This window comes from Herpailurus yagouaroundi, unplaced genomic scaffold (assembly GCF_014898765.1).
Source record: "Herpailurus yagouaroundi ecotype Mexico unplaced genomic scaffold, PumYag 355, whole genome shotgun sequence".
NCBI lineage: Eukaryota > Metazoa > Chordata > Mammalia > Carnivora > Felidae > Herpailurus > Herpailurus yagouaroundi.
In genome coordinates, this window is record NW_024412572.1 from 2,860,152 (window position 1) to 2,878,409 (window position 18,258).

Genomic DNA, 18,258 nt, shown 5'->3' on the forward strand with positions numbered 1-18,258 from the left:
ACAATACCTGGAGCATTGCCCGGGCGGCGGTTCCTAATTACGGTTCCTCCAAGCTGTCAATGTGAAGTCCTAATTATTCCCATGGACTCTGGCACCGCGTAGGTTAAGATAGGACATGCAAGAAGAGGGGTCCTACCTGTTGTGACCTCTTTAACTGCCTTGCCAGACATGTCCACATTTCAGAGGAAATCCTGATGGGCCCAAGCCAATAGCAACTTCTGCTTCTGCCTTTTGTATGGATGGTGGCTAGGCAGGGCCTCCTGTCCTACCTCCCAAGAAAAGACCCCCAGCTTGGCACCTCCCAAGAAAGCCACCACCCATTTTCTCCGGGGAGAGAAACATTGATTCTGTACTTGGTTGCCTATTAAGAACACCTAAAAGGCCTGGAGAGGCAGGAGGAAAGGCAGAGAGTCAGCCCACTGCACTGTGAATGTTCAATGTAGGAAGCGCATATCTTGTGGCTGAGAAATGAGGTGCAATTTGAAAACAGATCAGTAGCTCCTTTGGGGTTGTGTCTACTGGAAAAGAGGCCCTGCGTTCTAGGTACTTTCTATCATATGACAGAATGACAAGAAATCTTACTTCCCTGGGTTTCTGTCTTCTTTACCTATCTGTAAACATGAGAGAGCATAAGATTACCCACCAAATAGGATCATTCAGGAAATTAAATGGGAAGATGAAAGGACATGTAGCAAGTGCCCAGTAAGTTGTAGCTGTGGTGATTGTAAGCACATTACTCATTCTCAAATATGGTATGGCCATCCGCACTCATATATACATTTAGAAAACAACGCCTAAACCACATTTTTAAAAGGGCTTTAATTGTTAGTGCAGAATACAGTATAAACACCTGCCAAAAAGATTTAAGGTTTTCTTTGCAGAAAGTACCTCTACATTTAAACATGCAATCACTCACTTGGTGTTTGGTTTGCTCTGTAGACATTTATAGAACACTTAAATATGCCAGATAGTATGTTAGGTACGTGTGGTTCGATCGGGCAAGACCCGCTGCTTTCTTTGGTTGAAAGAACAACTTCCGTTACATGCTGTGCTGAAAAGTGTCAAGAGACAATGGTCAAATTGGGGGAACTGTGGACCCATATCCTTGGTATTCCTGGTTTTCTGGTGTCACTCAGAGGCAGATGTACATGGCCATTCAGTGTCCTTGCACATTGCACTTAAGTGACACTCTAATCAACGTCAGTAATTTTCTCAGAATATCTTCTACTCTGCTTTGACTTGGCTAACACCAGTGTCAATTCAGACCAGAGGTGGCTCATTCTCTCCAGAACCAAATGATCCACACTGGCTTAGCACCCTTTGCATCAGGGATTGTAATTCACCCTCCTGACAGCCACTGTCTGTGGATTCCCTTCCACATAGCAAAGATGGAAAAGCCGTGGGAGCTCAGAGATAAGGACTTCTGTATCAGCCAGAGCAGTGCCTCTGGATGGGGAGCCCAAGGGGCAGCAGTCTGTCAGCCAGAAGGACCCTGTTCCACCTGATAGCATCCATCCTGACCACTCCTCAAGTGCGTGTGCTCTGTCCTGCAGGCTTTTGTCATTGCCATCACCTCTGACTTCATCCCCCGTCTCGTGTACCAGTATGCCTATAGTCACAACGGGACCCTGCACGGCTTTGTCAACCACACCCTCTCCTTTTTCAACGTCAGCCAGCTGAAGGAGGGAACGCAACCAGAAAACTCACAGTTTGACCAGGAAGTTCAGTTCTGCAGGTAAAGAACTCGGGAGGAGGAGGGCAGCAGATGACCGGATGTGGTAGATCCAACCAATTATCTGGAAGATCTAGATTGATATCACTCTCCTCTCCATCTTTCTCCTGCCCTGAACCTTCCGAATAACTATAAATCAATTTCAGTGCATCAATAAATGTTTATTGAGTGCCTTTTGCTAGACACTATGGAGCAAAGAAGTATATAGCCTTGTCCTTACCATGAAGAGGTTTATGGGCTGGTTGGAAGAAATAAACAGAGCGGATAAGACATAGCAGGCTATTCAGGGATTATATCCAGTGTGGAACATGAGCACTGTGGGTGTTCAGAAGAGAGAAAGATTGGTGGGGGCTAGAATGGGAAGGGTAGGCTTCCTGGAGGGCCTGAGGAGTCTTAAGACAGAAAGAGTATGCTAGGTGGGGAGTCGGCATGGGCTAAGTCATGGGGTGGGGATGAATTTGGGGTGTTCGATGAACACTTAGGGGCTAGGTGATGTAATTAGCAAGGAGAGTGCTTAGAAGATCACAGTAAGGAATAATATAGGAAATACAATATATCAAAACTCCTCGGATAGTATAAGCCAAAGCATTGTTGAATTTGAATAGGTAGATGAAGTAGGTAATGGGAAGTCTTGAAATACTGCAGGCATTGTAACATGATGTAATAGGAAGTTACCTTTTTAGAGCCAGGAATGATAGATAAAGTGTATGCGTAGGAGAATTAATCTAGTCTCAGAGAGAAGGATGGACTAGAATTGGGATAACTCCAGGAGGGTGGCTGAGTTGCTGCTGTCACCAGCCATGAACCTTGGTGAACATAGACCAGAGTGGTGGAAGGGGAAGTGAGAAGATGAGCTGTTTATAGAATACCTGACAGCATTGGTGACAAGGGACAGAAGAGGGAGCCCAAGGCAAAGATACCTCCCAAGATTGGGCTGAAGTCAGAGGACCGGGCATGGTGGGTCCATTGACAGGGATGGGAAAGATGCTAAGAGAATCCAATTTTATGGTAAATATGATGAATTTTATTCCAATCACATCAATTAAAATAACGGTAGGGAGAATGATGTATCCCGGGTAGACGGGCTACTCGGTGCTCGTTGGTGGGACCTCGAGTAGAGGATAGGCTCTGAGAGGTGAGGTGGGAAGAAAAAACAGAAGCCAGACCGTGAAGAACGTGGTGGGCATATGGAGGTGTGTGGACTTCATCTTAGGGCAGTGGGGAGCCACAGGGAGCAGGGATGAGATCCTACTTCTCATTAGTGTTCTCTCTGGCTGCAGTGTGAAGAGCAGTGGGTTACATGTGCAATAAAGAGATGCTCTACTCTACGGTGTAAGCAGGTGTCCAGAGAGTGGCGTCAGCATATTATCTAGATACAGCATATCACATAGGTGTACTTTAGGGCTACCTTTCCTAGATGGGTAATAATTGTTGATGGAAATCTCTGCCTCAGTATGCTCTACTCACTGCACGCTATGTGAACTTGTCTGGCCCAGGAGTTTGGGAGTGGTGGCTTAACCTGCTGATGTCTTTGTAAGCCAGGAGTCGTCAGTGGCTGTACAAAATAGAAATGAAGGAGAGTTGGGGGGGGGGGGCAGGATGGGGAGGAAGAGAGGGAGGGAGAGAGGATGAGAGACAAGGAGAGAAGGAGAGAGAGATTGTGAGAAACAGAGAGAGCTCTAGAGCTAGCCCCAAAGCCAATGTTTAAAACTGCTTCCATGGTGGGAAATGAAAAGTTTGCCCTGGTTTTCTGGCAAATAGTGTTGGGAACTCTATGACCCTTCTTATTCTTAGCTTTCAGTGACCTCTGGAGATAAATGTGGTCAAATAAAACTGAGGTCTCGGGCTCCAGCCCAGCCTCGCCAGGGATAGAGGTATCTTAAAAATAGCAATAAAAGTTAGGACAAGTCTCCAGCTGCCCATTTGAGATGCATTCCCAGCATTTTTGGAGCAACATTTTCTTCAGGCCTCTAGCTGCTCCAGCAGGGGGCTGCTCCAGAAACAGTCCGGCGACGTCAGGCAGCAGACATGATTAGTGGCTACCGACAGGGTTGAAGGGCTACCATGTCCTGTACGGTGGGTGGTGGCTCAGGCTTCTGGCTCCACTGGAAGGGAGCAGAGGGTCAGTATGGGAGAGAGCCTGGCTGGGGATCTGGGTCCGGGAGCTTGGGGAGCCTACTTGGGCATGGCCAACCCAATGGGTCTGCTTAGAGGTGCTGAACATCCAGAAACAGCATCCTTGGTGGCCCCTGCTAGGTTTCTTTGCAGGGCCCGAGTTCTTTCATATCCCAAAGTCATGTGAAAAGTCTTTGAAGAGGCAAGTTCTCTTCAGTATATGGCTGTCTCTCATCTGTTCCTCGCTGAAACCAGAGGGAGACTCAGCTTTTCCGGGTGTTTCCTTTCCTGATCTTTATCAACCACTGGATTAACGTGGTTCTCATTAGTTCGTAATTGCCTGTACTGTTTTCCCTTGTCAAAGGCCAGTTTCGGAAGGCAGTTTGAAGTAGCTCAGATGGTATGAAAATATTGTATGTAATTGTGTTTAGCATTAATATGACATTAATTTCCATCGGGACTATTAAAACAATTAACATACCGTGGTTGGAGTTGAGAGATGTATTTACTAATTGATTCATAGTGTAACTAAAACCTCATTTTTGGAAAAAGCCATTCCTGAGTGTTGATGTCTAACTCCTCTGTCTGTTGCTTCGGTATGTCCTCTTCCTGCCCACGGTGATTTTGTATTACGATGAATTGTGGCAGGTGTCATGGTCACTGGTCACTCCTGCAAGTGAGGATGGTGGGGGGACATCTGAGCCAGGAGTCTCTCTTCCTTCTCCACATCTCAGTTTCCCCATCTATAAAAATGGGAACTTGGAATTAATAATCTCCGAAGATTCCTTTCTGTTTCTAAAAAATTAGTATTTCATGATACATGTAATATATTAATCTGTTCTATAGAGTCTATAAAAACTCTAAACATTACAAGCAATCTCTCTAACTCTGTCCTCCCTCCACCCTAACCTCTGCCCAGTCCTGGGCACTTTTCCAACAGTAATCTCAGTCACACCTTTGTGTGAGTCTTTCTCAGACATTTCTCCATGCATCATCATCAAGTGAACTCATAGAACCTTTAGGGTATTTCATGGCTTTGTTTTATAATAGTGAAATACATTTTGAATTCATGGGAACCTTCTTTCTTTAGGTAGTGTATAAATACAACGCAATGTGATTTTTCATAGTGTTAGAACAATCTCGATATAATCTTAAAGTAACTTAAAGCTAAGATATAATGATTTTTGTACCAGTTTCACTTACTGTGTGTGAGTCTGTCTCAGTTAACACTATAATTTAGGTCCTGAAAGCTTAGTATAAAAGTGCACGGAACAGAATATCACTGTTAATTATATTCTTTTGAAATTATGAACTTTTTTGCTATCATAGAAGTAATTCTGTATACATAGGAATATACACAAAAGGAAAAGACTTTCTCCTTAGCCCCCACCCCAGTCATTGTCAGGAAACCATCCTGTTTATTCTCTGTGGAAGCCTCCAGAAATCACATTCACATGCATTGTCTTACTTAATTTTCACTGTGCTTTCCTTTAACATTTAATGTACGCGCACACGTGTTCATTTATTTGTGGCTGGTGGGAGAGAGCTGGAGCACTTCTCTGTACTCAGCACATTTCACTAGCCCCATTTAACAGATCAGAATGCTGAGGTTCAGTGGTAGGAAATATGTTTCATGGGGTCTTACAGTTAGTAAGTGACAGAGCCACTCCCAGGGCACACTAGCTCATTAGACACTCTAGTTGTTTGTAATTACAAGCCTCTCATTATTATGAGACTCCAAGGAACTCTCAAAATCAATGTTAAGGCTCAGAATAAGGAGAGCCTTGGAGGGGTGAGGGTGAGAAAGGAATGGCTCCTAAAATCATACTTCCGAGCTTAAGTCCCAGCCAGCAGGTGCAGGAGGTGACCCGCTATGGAGGTCACCCAGTGCTTGGCCACTCACAGGGACTTTGGGAGACGTACTCCCTCAACCAGGGTGAAGTGTCTTGTTTGGGAAGGCCTTTGAGCTGATGGGAACAGAGCAGAAGTTCTACTTCCCACAGGCCTGAGGCTTACCTATTTTGTGCCATTTCCCTGGACAGAGATCCTGAGAGAAGCCCCTTGCAGATGTGGCAGTGGCTGACTTTCTCATTCATATCAGCACGATGGGAAACTTGGAGCATCTGCGCCCGAGTGCTCAGAAATCCCCCTGGAATGCCAGGGGGAGCCGGGAAGAGGGGCACCTGTGCTCTGTCCTCTTAAAGAAAGAGGCGTATTCCATAATGTGCCTTCAGTCGAGGGAGAAAGTATAGCTAGTGTGTATTGGGCATGTACCTGATAGGCCAGGTGCTGTCGGGTGCTCTTCATTGAGCTTTCCTCCTCATTACATGCCACCTGGGAGCTGGAACATTGAGGCTACTTCATAGACCAGCACCATGGCCATCAGCACATCGGGTAACTTTTTAGAGGACATAGAACTAAAGTGGTAGAGAAGACATCAAGCCCTCACCTGGTGACTCCAAAGCCCATGCCTTTGCCAGTGCCGTGCCCTGGGCTTAGAAGCCAAACAGACCTAGCAGACAACCGTCACTGCTGCGGACGCAATTAAGTCCATTTTTTTTGTGGCCATTTCTAGTCTTAATTATCTCCTTGTTTAATTAGCGTCTTCTTGTTACTCAGGGAAAACATTTGATAAGCTTGACTTCTTAGGATGCCACTTTAAACAATTATGAAATCTGAACTTCTATTGGAATGTAAACAACCAATCATTTACCTGGTGGCAGAGGCTTACCGAAATGATATTTTTCACACTATGAGTCATTGTTCATTAGCAGATTATGAAATCATCTTAGCAGATCATGGTCAGCATTTGAAAGACTAGAATAGGATAAGATAGGGTAGGATAGAATCAGAAAATATCAGTGCACGCAGCCAGGGTAAGTATGTTTTGTGTAATTTTTATTTCCTTGACATGTACTTATGTGTGCATTAATGTAAAATTAATGTAATGTATTTCTTAGTAATGTAGGTCACAGTTTTTTTTTTTAAAGTTAGCTTTGGAAAGGGAAACGTGAACAGATGCAGAACTCATTAAATTGTGTCTTGTTCTTGTCTGTGGGTAGTTTGTCCTGTCATTCCCAACAGGGCTCCCTCTAGCCCATTGGCGTAGGGGTATTTCCAAGTAAAGCTTTCTGGAAATATCTGTGTTAGTCTTTCCTCAGATCTTTGATTAAATGGATGTGCTTGTTAGCTTTTAAAAATGTCTTGGACACTCGAGGAGGGCAAAGTGACATTTCCAAAAGCTGTGGCGAGTGAGGAGCAGAAGTGGGACCAGAATTAGATTATTTATGGACTCTTTTCAGACTGGGAAAAAGAGGAGTGAGCAGTGGCCCCTACACCAAGGCCAGTGAGCAGCTGTCCCTTCCTAGATGGAGCTAGAGAACAAGACAAACAGACTTTGATTGTAGCAGGAGGGATGGGCTGGGCCTGGGGAGGGATGTGCCTGTGGTACAAAATGGGCATATGTCCCGCCTCCTGAGGTCTTGGGAAGAGTAGAGAAATCCCCTTTTGCCGTGAGATCCTTTGGTGGGGGGAGCAGCAGGAGGGCGGGCGAGCCGGGGTTTTTCCCACTCCAAAGTGTCCCTGTCCTTTAAGCCATGCTCTCCCTGTCTCCTGTCAGCAAGCATAATCTGGGGTTGGCCATGCTTCTGTCCTCAGCCATGGATGGATATGCTGAATCCTGTGGTGTTTTGCTGGGCTGCAGTTAGCTTTGCTTTTCATCCGGATGGCAAAGTGAGCCTGCAACAGCTGTGATCAGCTGTTGGAAGTGGGGGTGGGGAAGGGGCAGCTTCTGGCCTCCTGCCCAACCCTAGTTGACTGCTTAGTATCAGCCTCTGTCTCTGTTGCTGACTCTGCCGCTGTGCCTTTTTCTTTCTGGGGTGTGTGTGTGTGTGTGTGTGTGTGTGTGTGTGTGTGTGTCTTTTCCTCTTCCTCCTTTTTTCCTTCTCTTCTTCTTGCATCTCTCCTTGGACAGTGGGAAGCCACCGTGCTTTTTCCTGGATCTTTTAGGGCAGCTGGCTCGTTCAGGGCAGGGAAGGGACAGAAAGCACCCATTTCTGAATCCCCCGCCTCAAACTGCAGCTGTTGGTGAGGTGCTTTGTGACAATAGAGAAAAGGCCTGCCTTCAGCCAGACTTGGGGTCTCACCTTGACTCTGCTTCTTGCTGGCCATGAGAGAGACCTTGGCAAGTAATTGACTTTCCCTGAGCCTCAGTTTCCTCCTGTGTCATGTGGATATCAGTGCCTGCCCAAGGATGTTGTGGTGGAGATCCAATGGGGAAAACTTCCAGTAAAGCTCCTTGCTCAGGGATTGGCACATTCTGCATGTTCCTTTGTGGCCCCTCCTCGGGCAGAGTCCCCTGCCCGCCCCTGCCTTCCTTGGCAGCCATGCACCCACTTGGTGGCCTCATGCCACCCTACTCCTTCCCCCAGCCCGCGGCTTGTTTTGCTTTTACTCAACGTCAAAGATCTATTGAATTCCAGGGAGAAAACAGTTCCACGAAGGGTTATAATTCTTCTGGTACCAGCTCTTGTCACTTTTCCAGGCTTAGAAAAAAGTGAGTCTGAAAAAATGAGCCATTTTTAACATGAGTCATCACAGAATGGGGGTGAAAAGGCAGCGGTGAGGAAAAGCCCTAGATGGTTCCACGGGTCTGAGAAAGAGGCACAAGTTTACATCACGCACTGACATTGTGTTTCTTTTCTTTCCTTTCCTTTCTTTTTCTTTCCTTTTCCTTATTTTGAGAGAGAGAGAGAGAAAGCATGTGCGTGCACACGCGTTGGGGGGATGGGGGGGAGAGAATCTCAAGCAGGCTCCCTGCCTAGCTCAGAACCCAATGCCGGGTTCTGTCTCACAGCTGACCATGAGATCATGACCTGAGCTGAAATCAAGAGTTGGATGCTTAACTGACTGAGCCACTAAGGTGCTCCTGACATTTTGTTTCTTTAGCCACATGGACAGATCATAAATATGGTCAGTAGAAGAAGATACGGACCAATAGCAACTATTACTGCCACCCCCCAAATTCACTCAGCCTTGAGCTTGGTCTGAGTCAGCCTTCCTTGGGGTGCAAGAATGCAGCTACCAGCCCCTCTATGGCTGTGGTCCTGAAACAGCTAGCCAGAAAGGAAGCCTAGGATTGTCCACAGGTGCTTGTGTTCTCCCTGAGCCCCTGGACTGCAGAGAACTGTCCAAGGTTTCTGGGCATCTCCCCTCCCTTCTCAAGCTCATGGAGCCAACATGGATTCACTGCCTTGGGCTCCTCTGGAAGAAGAATCCAGACACCAGAGGAAGCTGTGGGGGGTGTTGGAGAGAGTGTTGGAAAAAGACATATCAAGGCCAAGACTGGTTGTTTTGGACTTTGGTACTTTTATTCCATGGACACTTGTTGGTTTATTCCACGGTTGGTCAGTATTCTCTTCTACTGACCATGTTATGATCTGTCCACATGGCTTAAGTTCCACAGATATTTGTTCCTCCCTGCTTCCTGCTACTTCCCAAATTGGGGAGGCAGGGGCTTGCCTGCTGCTCTCATCCTTGAGGTTTCCCCCTGGAGAAGCACCCCCTTCCCTCCACCTCGTCCCAATCTTAACACCACCTTTCTCTCTGGGCAGGTTTAAGGATTACCGAGAACCGCCGTGGGCCCCGAACCCGTATGAGTTTTCCAAACAGTACTGGTCCATTCTGTCTGCCCGTCTGGCTTTTGTCATAATCTTCCAGGTGAGTTGTTCAGATAAAGAGTAGCCAGTTAGAATCCAGGCTGCAGGGGTAAAGACCACATGGCTCTTCGCCTGCTCCTCATCTGCAGGTTTTAATGGCGCTGTGACCTAGGGGTGTCTGCATGTGGCAGGCAGAAGTGAGTGCCTCCCCAGAGGAGGCAGGAAGCACTCTTGAGAGGGCTTCCATTCATGGATGGATTTGCAGCAAGAGAATAGAACACAGAGTAAGGTTACAAGACAGATGTGGAGTAAGTTGCAGGGTGGAGATAGAGTCCCGTTCAGACGTAAGACAAGACAGGAAGTAAGAAGAGCAGTGGAAACCAGAATCTCATCCCCGATGCAGACAAACAGTCCCGCCTGGTCTCCGCAGCCCAAGAAAGGGCTCAAGTTCTGAATCATTCTTCTAGCTCTCGGCTGGCTCCCTCCTTTGTTAGAGTGCCTCAGCCCCTGAGACATCTGGCGGAGAGGGCCCCAGAGCCATCCGGCCATGCCTCGGTGAATAGCAAACTCGAGCCCCGTGATTGCTATCTCTGACAATGGCCGCAGCTCCGGTTGCACGGCAGAGATCCGCCAAGTGCGTGGCCCCAGCTCCCGCTTGGGGTCCTGCCGGCCTTCAAGATCCTTTTCTCTTCCACTCCCTCAGGCTTTTGTATTCCCTGAAGGCAGATCTCTGGAGGGCTGTAAGATATCTGGCTTTGCCCCTGGCCCAGGAAGTGGAGAAGCCCCTCGGCTAGTCTTTCACCTAAAGAAGATAGCCATTCTTCCTCTGGGGAGATGGGGCGGTCTGTGAGAAAAACCACTCCGATGCCCCCCTGCAGGTGTCCCCTGGCTTTCCCACAGCTCACCTGTAACATTTGTTGGCACTGTGAAAGTTGGCTTAAGAGAAGAGTGTGACTCGAAGCAGCTTTAGAGCATGAATGCACCCAGGAGCCTCTGGAAACAGCAGCTGGTCCCGGGGCCCTCCTCTGGGCCCCTGGGTGCAAGCGAGGTTCAAGGTCAAGGGGGGACTAGGTTTGGAGCCTGGAAGACAGCCATACCCTTATGATCTTGTGCCCAGATCTCAGAGCAAGCATGTGATTGGCAGGCAGAGAAGGCCACCACTGGAGCAGCATACTGGGCAGAGCATGGCCTGGGGAACTGGGTGGGGATCGGGCCATGCTGGCACTGTTGTGATATATTTACCGCTTCAGTGGAAAATGCTGCAGGGTAAGGTAGTCCTGTCTTACCTGCGTTTCCAAGGGAAGGGATGGGGCTCCACAGGTGGAAGAAGGAAGCCAATTACAAGTGTGCACAGAAGCTTAGAAAGGAGAAGGGGAAGCTAGGGGCAGGGACCCTAGCTGGGCCAGTGTGACTGGCTTAGCAGGAAGAGAGAGCAGGATGAGTGGGAGGTTTGCTGAAACCAGAATTCAGCACAGAAACCAAAGGACTGGCTCTGATATGGAGGACAGAAGGCAAGCAGGAAGCAGGAGAGGAGCCGCTGGCCCAGCAGAAGCCCTGGAGAGGCCAGCAGGCTCTGCGGCCACTTCCTAGAAGGCTCTGGAGCAGGGGACCTGGAGGCTGAGAAGCCAGGCGGGAAGAACCAGAGGGGAAAGAACAATAGGTGACACTTCTCAAGCTCCACTGCGTGCAAGGTATTGACTTACTTAATCCTTGCAACAACTCTGAGAGGCAGGTGCTGTTACTGTTCCACTTTCTCCACGGGGACCCTGCAGGACAGACACTTCTGCTCATTGGTTAAGACCACCTGCCAGTAAGCAGAAGAGCCAGAGGAACACGGAGGTATCCTGCCCCTGGATCTGTGCTCTCCACCACTGCCACCATGGCATCACACTGCCAGCCCCGCTGCTGAGACCCTCACTCTGACCCACTGGGCTGGGCCTCTCCTCGCAACCCTTCTCCTTTCTTTTTGGCAGAACCTCGTGATGTTCCTGAGTGTCCTCGTGGATTGGATGATCCCAGATATCCCCACGGATATCAGCGACCAGATCAAGAAAGAAAAGGGCCTGTTGGTGGACTTCTTCCTGAAGGAGGAGCACGAGAAACTCAAGCTGACGGACGAGCCAGCCCCAAGGAGCCTGGGAGGGGGGCGTCGGAGCAGGAGCCGGGCGGCCAGCTCGGCACCCTCGGGCCGAAGCCAGCCAGGCAGCATCGCGTCTTCTGCCTCACAGCACACCAATGTGTGAGCGAGTCGACCCCACCGCGGGGGCTGCCACAGTGGCAAGGGACCTCACGGAGCATGCCTGTGCACCTGCATGGGAGGGCTGGCTGGTGTCTGCCAGGGCCCGGCCTCAGGGGGTCTTTGCAAAGGTGCATTTGTGCAAAGAGAGAGGGGTTAGAGCGAGCGAGCAAGCACAAGCAGGAAGAGAACTGGAGCTGCTTCTCAGAAACTTCAAGCTTAAGTTCCTTTTAGGTCCTCTTTGATCTTTTTGGGGGATCGGCACCCCATTTTGAGTCACCCGGTGCAAGAACTGGGTATCTCTACCCCAGAGCTCCCAGGCGCCATGCACCTTCCTTGCGTTTCCTCAGGTGTCCCCTCTCACACGGTCACAGTCTGTGAGAGGAGCAAGCCCCCCTCCTGAGCGATCCCTCTCCCCTTCCCACCAGCTCCCCAAGCAGACCCCTCTGAGTCGCTTGCAGCTGGGACTGTCACAGCCTCAGTGGGTACAAATTAAGTCACAGGGCTGATGGCTGTGGCCACAGGACTTGATGGTGAGTGGCAGAGGTCCCAACCTGAGCTTGTCTCCATGTCATGGGGATGCTTTGAGCTTGTGCAACTAACCATCACTTTATGCAGGTTCAGATTTAAAGTAATAAAATAAATCAAAACATTCTTTATAAAGATGCGTCTCCTTGTCTGTGGCTCTCTCTCTTTCTGTCACTTCATACCAATATTTATTGAGGACCAACTGCTTCCCAGATGGTCTCTGAGATGAGAGATGAGCAGAGTAGAAGAGATAAAATGTCTGACTCATGGAGCTCACTTTCTGGGGAGAGACAGGATTTTAGCTAGTAATAAGGGCTCTGGAGAAATACAAGGGATACAGGAGGCAGGAAATGTTAAAGCAGGAGACGTAAGGGGCTTACCATTTTATATACAAATCAATGACAGACCCGAGATGGTTCTGAGGTTACATCTTTCCTCCCAGAGCTGGGGGGCCAGATTTTCAAGTATAGTTGGAAGCAAAGGCCAAACACCATTCATCACCGTCCTTTGCACACTTCAGCCCCACACACTGTCCAGAAACCTGTTGCACAGTCCTCTTCCTCGGGACCCGGCCCCAGTTCCTCCCAGGTCATTCTCAGTGTCTGCATAGAAGCTTTGAGGAGGGCCACACTCCAGAGAAGACATGAGTGTTCTCATGTTTCAGCACACCTGGTAATTCGAGGGCCTGGGGTGCCGGGCTGGTCATCCTTGCCGCTCCCCATGGCTTCTGTGTCCTCCTGGCCACGTGCAGGATCGCACTGCCCTGCCAACTCTTGCTCTGGAAAGTAGCTCCTTCTTTCATGGGGACCCCAGGGCATAGATACAGCTTTAGAAGGAGCAGCAGACAATCCTGTCCCACGCCGCTCACATACCAGTAGTCCTACAATAAATTTTAACCACTTCACGCTTTAATGTTCAAACTTACCATGTTAGCCTAGATTCAAACTACAGTATTACCAAAACACTGCATCATCTTACAACAGGCTTCAGCTAAGTCAGCGGGGAGGGAAGTGGCCAATAAGAGAAAAATTTCACTTCAGGGGCACTAATGACAGGGAGATTCCAGGCCCATAAAAAGGAGGAGGATGTCCCTGGGACTCCTATGGGTGTGGGTGGGGTTGGTATTTCCTGCAAGCAGTGATGGTCCATTCTGATGGTCAGGGGCCACCTCCAGCACCAAGACACCCACATTGCACGGACTGTGGCTGGCTCAGGACCCCACCTCTTTTCCTTTTTTCACGTACACACTTTTGTATGATCAGAGAGGTGGAACTTGCACACCAAGAGTCAGATGATCTAAAAAACAAGGGGCACCTGGGTGGCTCAATAGGTTAAGCATCCAACTCTTGATTTTGGCTCAGGTGATGATCCCAGGATTGTGGGATCAAGCCTTGAATTGGGCTCCACACTGGGCATAGAGCCTGCTTAGGATTCTCTCTCACTCTCTCTCTCTGTCTCTCTCTCTCTCTCTCTGTCTCTCTTTCTCTCTCTCTCTCTCCCCCTGCTTCTCTGCCATGCACACCCTCTCTCCCCTGTTCTCAAACACACACACACACACACACACACAAAAACCAGAAGAAAGTGAAATCACCCAAAGTCCTCAAATTTGTAATCAACATCAACAATTGCTGTGTTTCCTTCCAGACTGTCATTCCCTCTCAAGTGCATCTGTATTTTTGGTTGCAAATATGCAGTATATGCTATCTTGCTTTCTTCTTCTGCTTCATGTAGCTTATCATTCCTTTTATCCCATAAGTTTGTTGTCAATTTTTTTAATGTTTATTTTTGAGAAAGAGAGAGTGAGTGGAGGAGGGGCAGAGAGAGAGAGAGGGAGACAGAATCCTAAGCAGGCTCCAGGCTCCTAACTGTAAGCACGAGCCCGATGTGGGGCTCAAACTCGTGGACCTTGAGATCATGACCTGAGCTGAAGTCGGACACTCGATTGACTGAGTCACCCAGGCGCCCCTCAGTTGTCTTGAATGTTATTCAAAAGTATGTACCGAACAACTACCATGTACTAGGCTCCATATTGGGCACTTGGGATACATCACTCAACACAATGATTCCTGCCTTCTTGTAGGTGAGTCAGGATGACACAATAAACAATGAAAATAAGCTGTATAGTGTCTTAGGGGGTAATAAGTGCTATGGAGAAAAAAAGTCAAGCAAGGTAGAGGGGATTGGTAGCAGGGGTAGAGGCTCCATTTTAATTTCCGTTGCATAATGGGCGTTTTTGTTTTGTTTCCTGCCCCACCCCTTCCTGTTAAAGGATTGCAGATTGGGTGTGGAAGCCTGTGGTGGCCAAAGCCCACACTCTAGTGATTAGGCCAGACAGCACCTCCCAGGGAGATCTAGGTGGAGAGGAAGGGAGATTCCATCTGCCCAGATATACATTTCCACCCTGAAAGGACTCCACTTTCTCCCTCTCTCTCACTACAAATGAATTAGGAATTTTGTGATTTGCCCCCATCCCCAGGCTAAAATCATCTCAGCACCTGCCTTACCAGCATGACCACCAGAAGTGCCTGCCCAACAGGGCAGCAACTGGGATGTAGGCTAAGAACTTCCCAAAGGATTTGTTAGTCTGGGTAGAGAGATGGTAGGTGCATCCTACTTTATTTATTTTTAATGTTTATTACTTATTTTGAGAGCACGAGAGAGAGAGAGAGAAAGAGGTAGAGTGAGAGCACACAAGCAGGGAAGCAACAGAGAGAGGGAGAGAGAGAATCCCAAGTAAGCTCCACACTCAACACAGAGCCCAACTTGGAACTCAATCCCATGAACCATGAGATCATGACCTGAGCCAAAATCAAGAGTCAGACCCAGACCCTTAACCAGCTGAGCCACCCAGTCATCCCCAGTCCTAATTTAAAACAAACAATTAAACCTACCCTCTGCTTTTTTATTTATTTTTTTAAACATTTATTCATTTCTGACAGTGAGAGCACAAGTGGGGGAGGGGCAGAGAGAGAGAGGGAGACACAGAATCAGAAGCAGGCTCCAGGCTCTGAGCTGTCAGCACAGAGCCTGACTCGGGGCTTGAACTCATGTGAGATTATGACATAAGATGAAGTTGGATGCTTAACCCACTGAGCCAAACAGCACCCCCACCCTCTGCTCTTTAAGGAAATTGTAAACTTTGACATTTCACTGTAAAATACAAAAGAAAATTAATTATGAGCAAACATCTGTAACACTGAAGAAATGAAAAAAATATCACTCCTTTTCCTACACCTTTTCTCTAGAAATAATAACAGTTAATGTCTGAGTTTACTTTGACTTCATTTGTGGTCTCATGGTATATGTATGGTCACTTACATTGATCTGGAATAGCATCTATTTTGTTTAGTCATAAAAGTAACATATACTCATTGAAGATTTAGAAAATGCAAAAAAATGTAAAATGTAAATAAAATAGTTTAAATAATCTGAATTTTTAACTCCAAGAGAAACAGCCATGAGCTCTAGATGGAGGTCATGGTGGCAAACAGTATTTACCGTTGGGTTCATCAGGTTTTTCCTTACTAAGAATAAAAAGAAATGGAATCCACTTGATGGCTGATTTACCGAAATAATCTTTTTTAAAAAATGTTTATTTATTTTGAGACAGAGAGAGATAGCGAACAGGGGAGGGGCAGAGAGAGAGAGAGGGAGGGAGAGAGAGAATCCCAAGCAGGCTCCACACTGTCAGCATGGAGACCGACGCTGGGCTTAATCTCACAACTGTGACATCATGACTGGAGCTGAAATCAAGAGTTAGATGCTTAACTGAGTGAGCCACCCAGGCGCCCCTACATAAATAGTCTTGATGGCTATTTTCTTGATGTACTCATTGTAAAGAAAAGAGCATGGAATAAAAGGTGAACTTCCCTTCCCTCTCTCCCCTCTCATAGCCTCTCCAGAGCAGCCCTGTCTAGGACAATCCTGCTTGGGGGTGGGGGAAAGTTGCTATTCTCGGCAAGGATTTTAAAGATGCAGAAAATCATCATTAACTCCTCAATAAAATGGCTGTTGTTTTGCCATATGGAACTTTGCTTTTCTTCCAGGCAAATGAAAGCCTTTGGGTTTGCTAATGCACCCAAAATAACGTTCTAACCTTGTAAACAGATGAGTCCTTGTTAAGAAACACGGGAGAGAAACTTACCAGGTGCTTTTCTAAGCAGACATAAATTGTGGTAGGAGATTCCACCTGGCTGTGGAAGGCATTCTAGAAGTAAGGACAAGAATGAGTTGGGAAAACTCAGGGACCAGTGTGCCCCATGGTTGTTTGAAATATGTAGCCAAACAGGGTTTGAGGTTAAAAATAAATTAGGAAAATGCTCCTGTCTTTTTATATTGTCACAGTCTTCCCTTAGGTGTCCAGAGTATACCTTCAGGTAATATGTTTTTTTTAAACAATGTGGTGTTAAAGATTCTACCCAGATCCCTTCAGGATTGAGGTGCTCACTCCCTAGCTTCTGATGGTCACAGTTTGAAGCCCCTCTCAGAACTGCTCTAAGTGAAAGGAGGCTGCCTGGACCAGGGCCACTTATCTGCTGGGGGCAGCCTCTCATCTCTGTAGGTGGAGGAGGCCCCCCCTTGGCTCAATTCGAGATAATTCTAAAGGGCTTCCTCAGCTCCAGAGCTCCATATGGAATTGGCCAAAATGTATTGCAGCTCAGCTCTTCTGGCTGCCCTGGTCTGCTTACCTCACCCCTCCCCCTGCCCACCACTTCGGCAGGTGTGCTTCTGGAACACACTTCCCAGTCAACCTCCTGCAGGTCAGGTATGCAGTTCCCATCTCAGGGGACCTGACCAAAGACATGGAGCATTTGCTTTTGTTGGAATGGTGATTTGACTGGATTTACCTTTCTTGGGTCACCATCCTTTCTTTCAAAACATGGCTGTGGCAATTAATTCATGGTCTTCCAGGGTTTCAGAGGGAAAACCTCTGGCATAAGCCTGATCGATATTCCTTTGTACTTTTCTTTTTTCCTCCTGCCTTCGTGCAAATAGGGTTTTAAAACGTATTCTTGGAATTCAAAAATTTCACTGGAATGTGCCTTGATGCGGGTTTCATTATTTAACAGGCCTGAAATATTGTGGCCACATTCAGTCTGCATATCACTTCTTTCTCGGCTCTGGAAAGTACTCTTCTAGTACACGAACAGAGTCTAGTGTAGCCATTCCAACTGTTTTGATTACTTTAAGGAAACACTGAAGGTTTGGATCACCTTTCCAGTGTTTTATCTTCATGGCCACCATCTTCTTTTTCTCAGCATGTTTCTCCTAGTCCTGATCCTCCATATTTCAGAAGCATGCCCTTCCTGGAGTACCATGTTATTTTTTGCCTCCTCCCCTCAGAAGCAACCCACCTATAATCTCAAACATATTATTCTAGCAGTTTCCAAGCTCTCACTTGTATGATCCTTCATGGATAATCAGGAAGAGGTGAAGATTTCTCCTCATCCCCCCATACCCTACTCTTCTGAATTTCCTGTTCTACTGATGGCCCGACCTTTACCTGCTGCATGTATTTTCCAAGATATGCTCCTTGCTAGTAAATGAAGAGGTTGGACTGGACAAGCACTAACATCCTTTCACATCCATGTGTTGACATGTACAGTTCTACAGGATCACCATGGTACGGCAAACACGAAGAGCATAGTCAGTCTTATCTTCCGCGTTACCATTCTACTCACCTTTCACAACCCAAGCCGTGGCCATCTGTGTCTTGGATAACCTAACCCAATTCAGCCCAGGGAGGAGTTGCCTGGAATTTCTACTCTTGTCCCAACCCACAGTAGTATCTGTTCTGCTCAGCCACAGCAGAGGGCACCAGAGAGCAGAACCCACCCTTGAAGGCTTAGCCGCAAGTTCTGGAAGACAGAGCAGATGTTTCTTCAGAATGCAGCCCTATTTACACATCTGGCTAACCTCTTGCTCCCCTTCCCTGTTCTGTACAGCAGGAAATGGCAGTGCCCCAAGAACCAGACCCCTTCCAAACCAGG

The 18,258-nt window shown here is 47.6% G+C and overlaps 1 protein-coding gene across 5 annotated transcripts in view; it reads left to right on the plus strand.

Annotated features, from left to right (window-relative positions):
* The window catches only part of ANO2 (anoctamin 2), a 339,770-nt gene extending 327,371 nt beyond the window's left edge, over window positions 1-12,399 (plus strand). For all 5 annotated transcript variants that reach the window (XM_040462871.1, XM_040462873.1, XM_040462872.1 and 2 more), the window contains 3 exons: window positions 1,554-1,735; window positions 9,460-9,565; window positions 11,478-12,399. In XM_040462871.1, coding sequence (XP_040318805.1) covers window positions 1,554-1,735; window positions 9,460-9,565; window positions 11,478-11,747 — 558 coding nt within the window. In that variant the 3' untranslated portion in view covers window positions 11,748-12,399. The remainder of the gene's footprint in view (window positions 1-1,553; window positions 1,736-9,459; window positions 9,566-11,477) is intronic.
* Window positions 12,400-18,258: the final 5,859 nt, after the last annotated feature.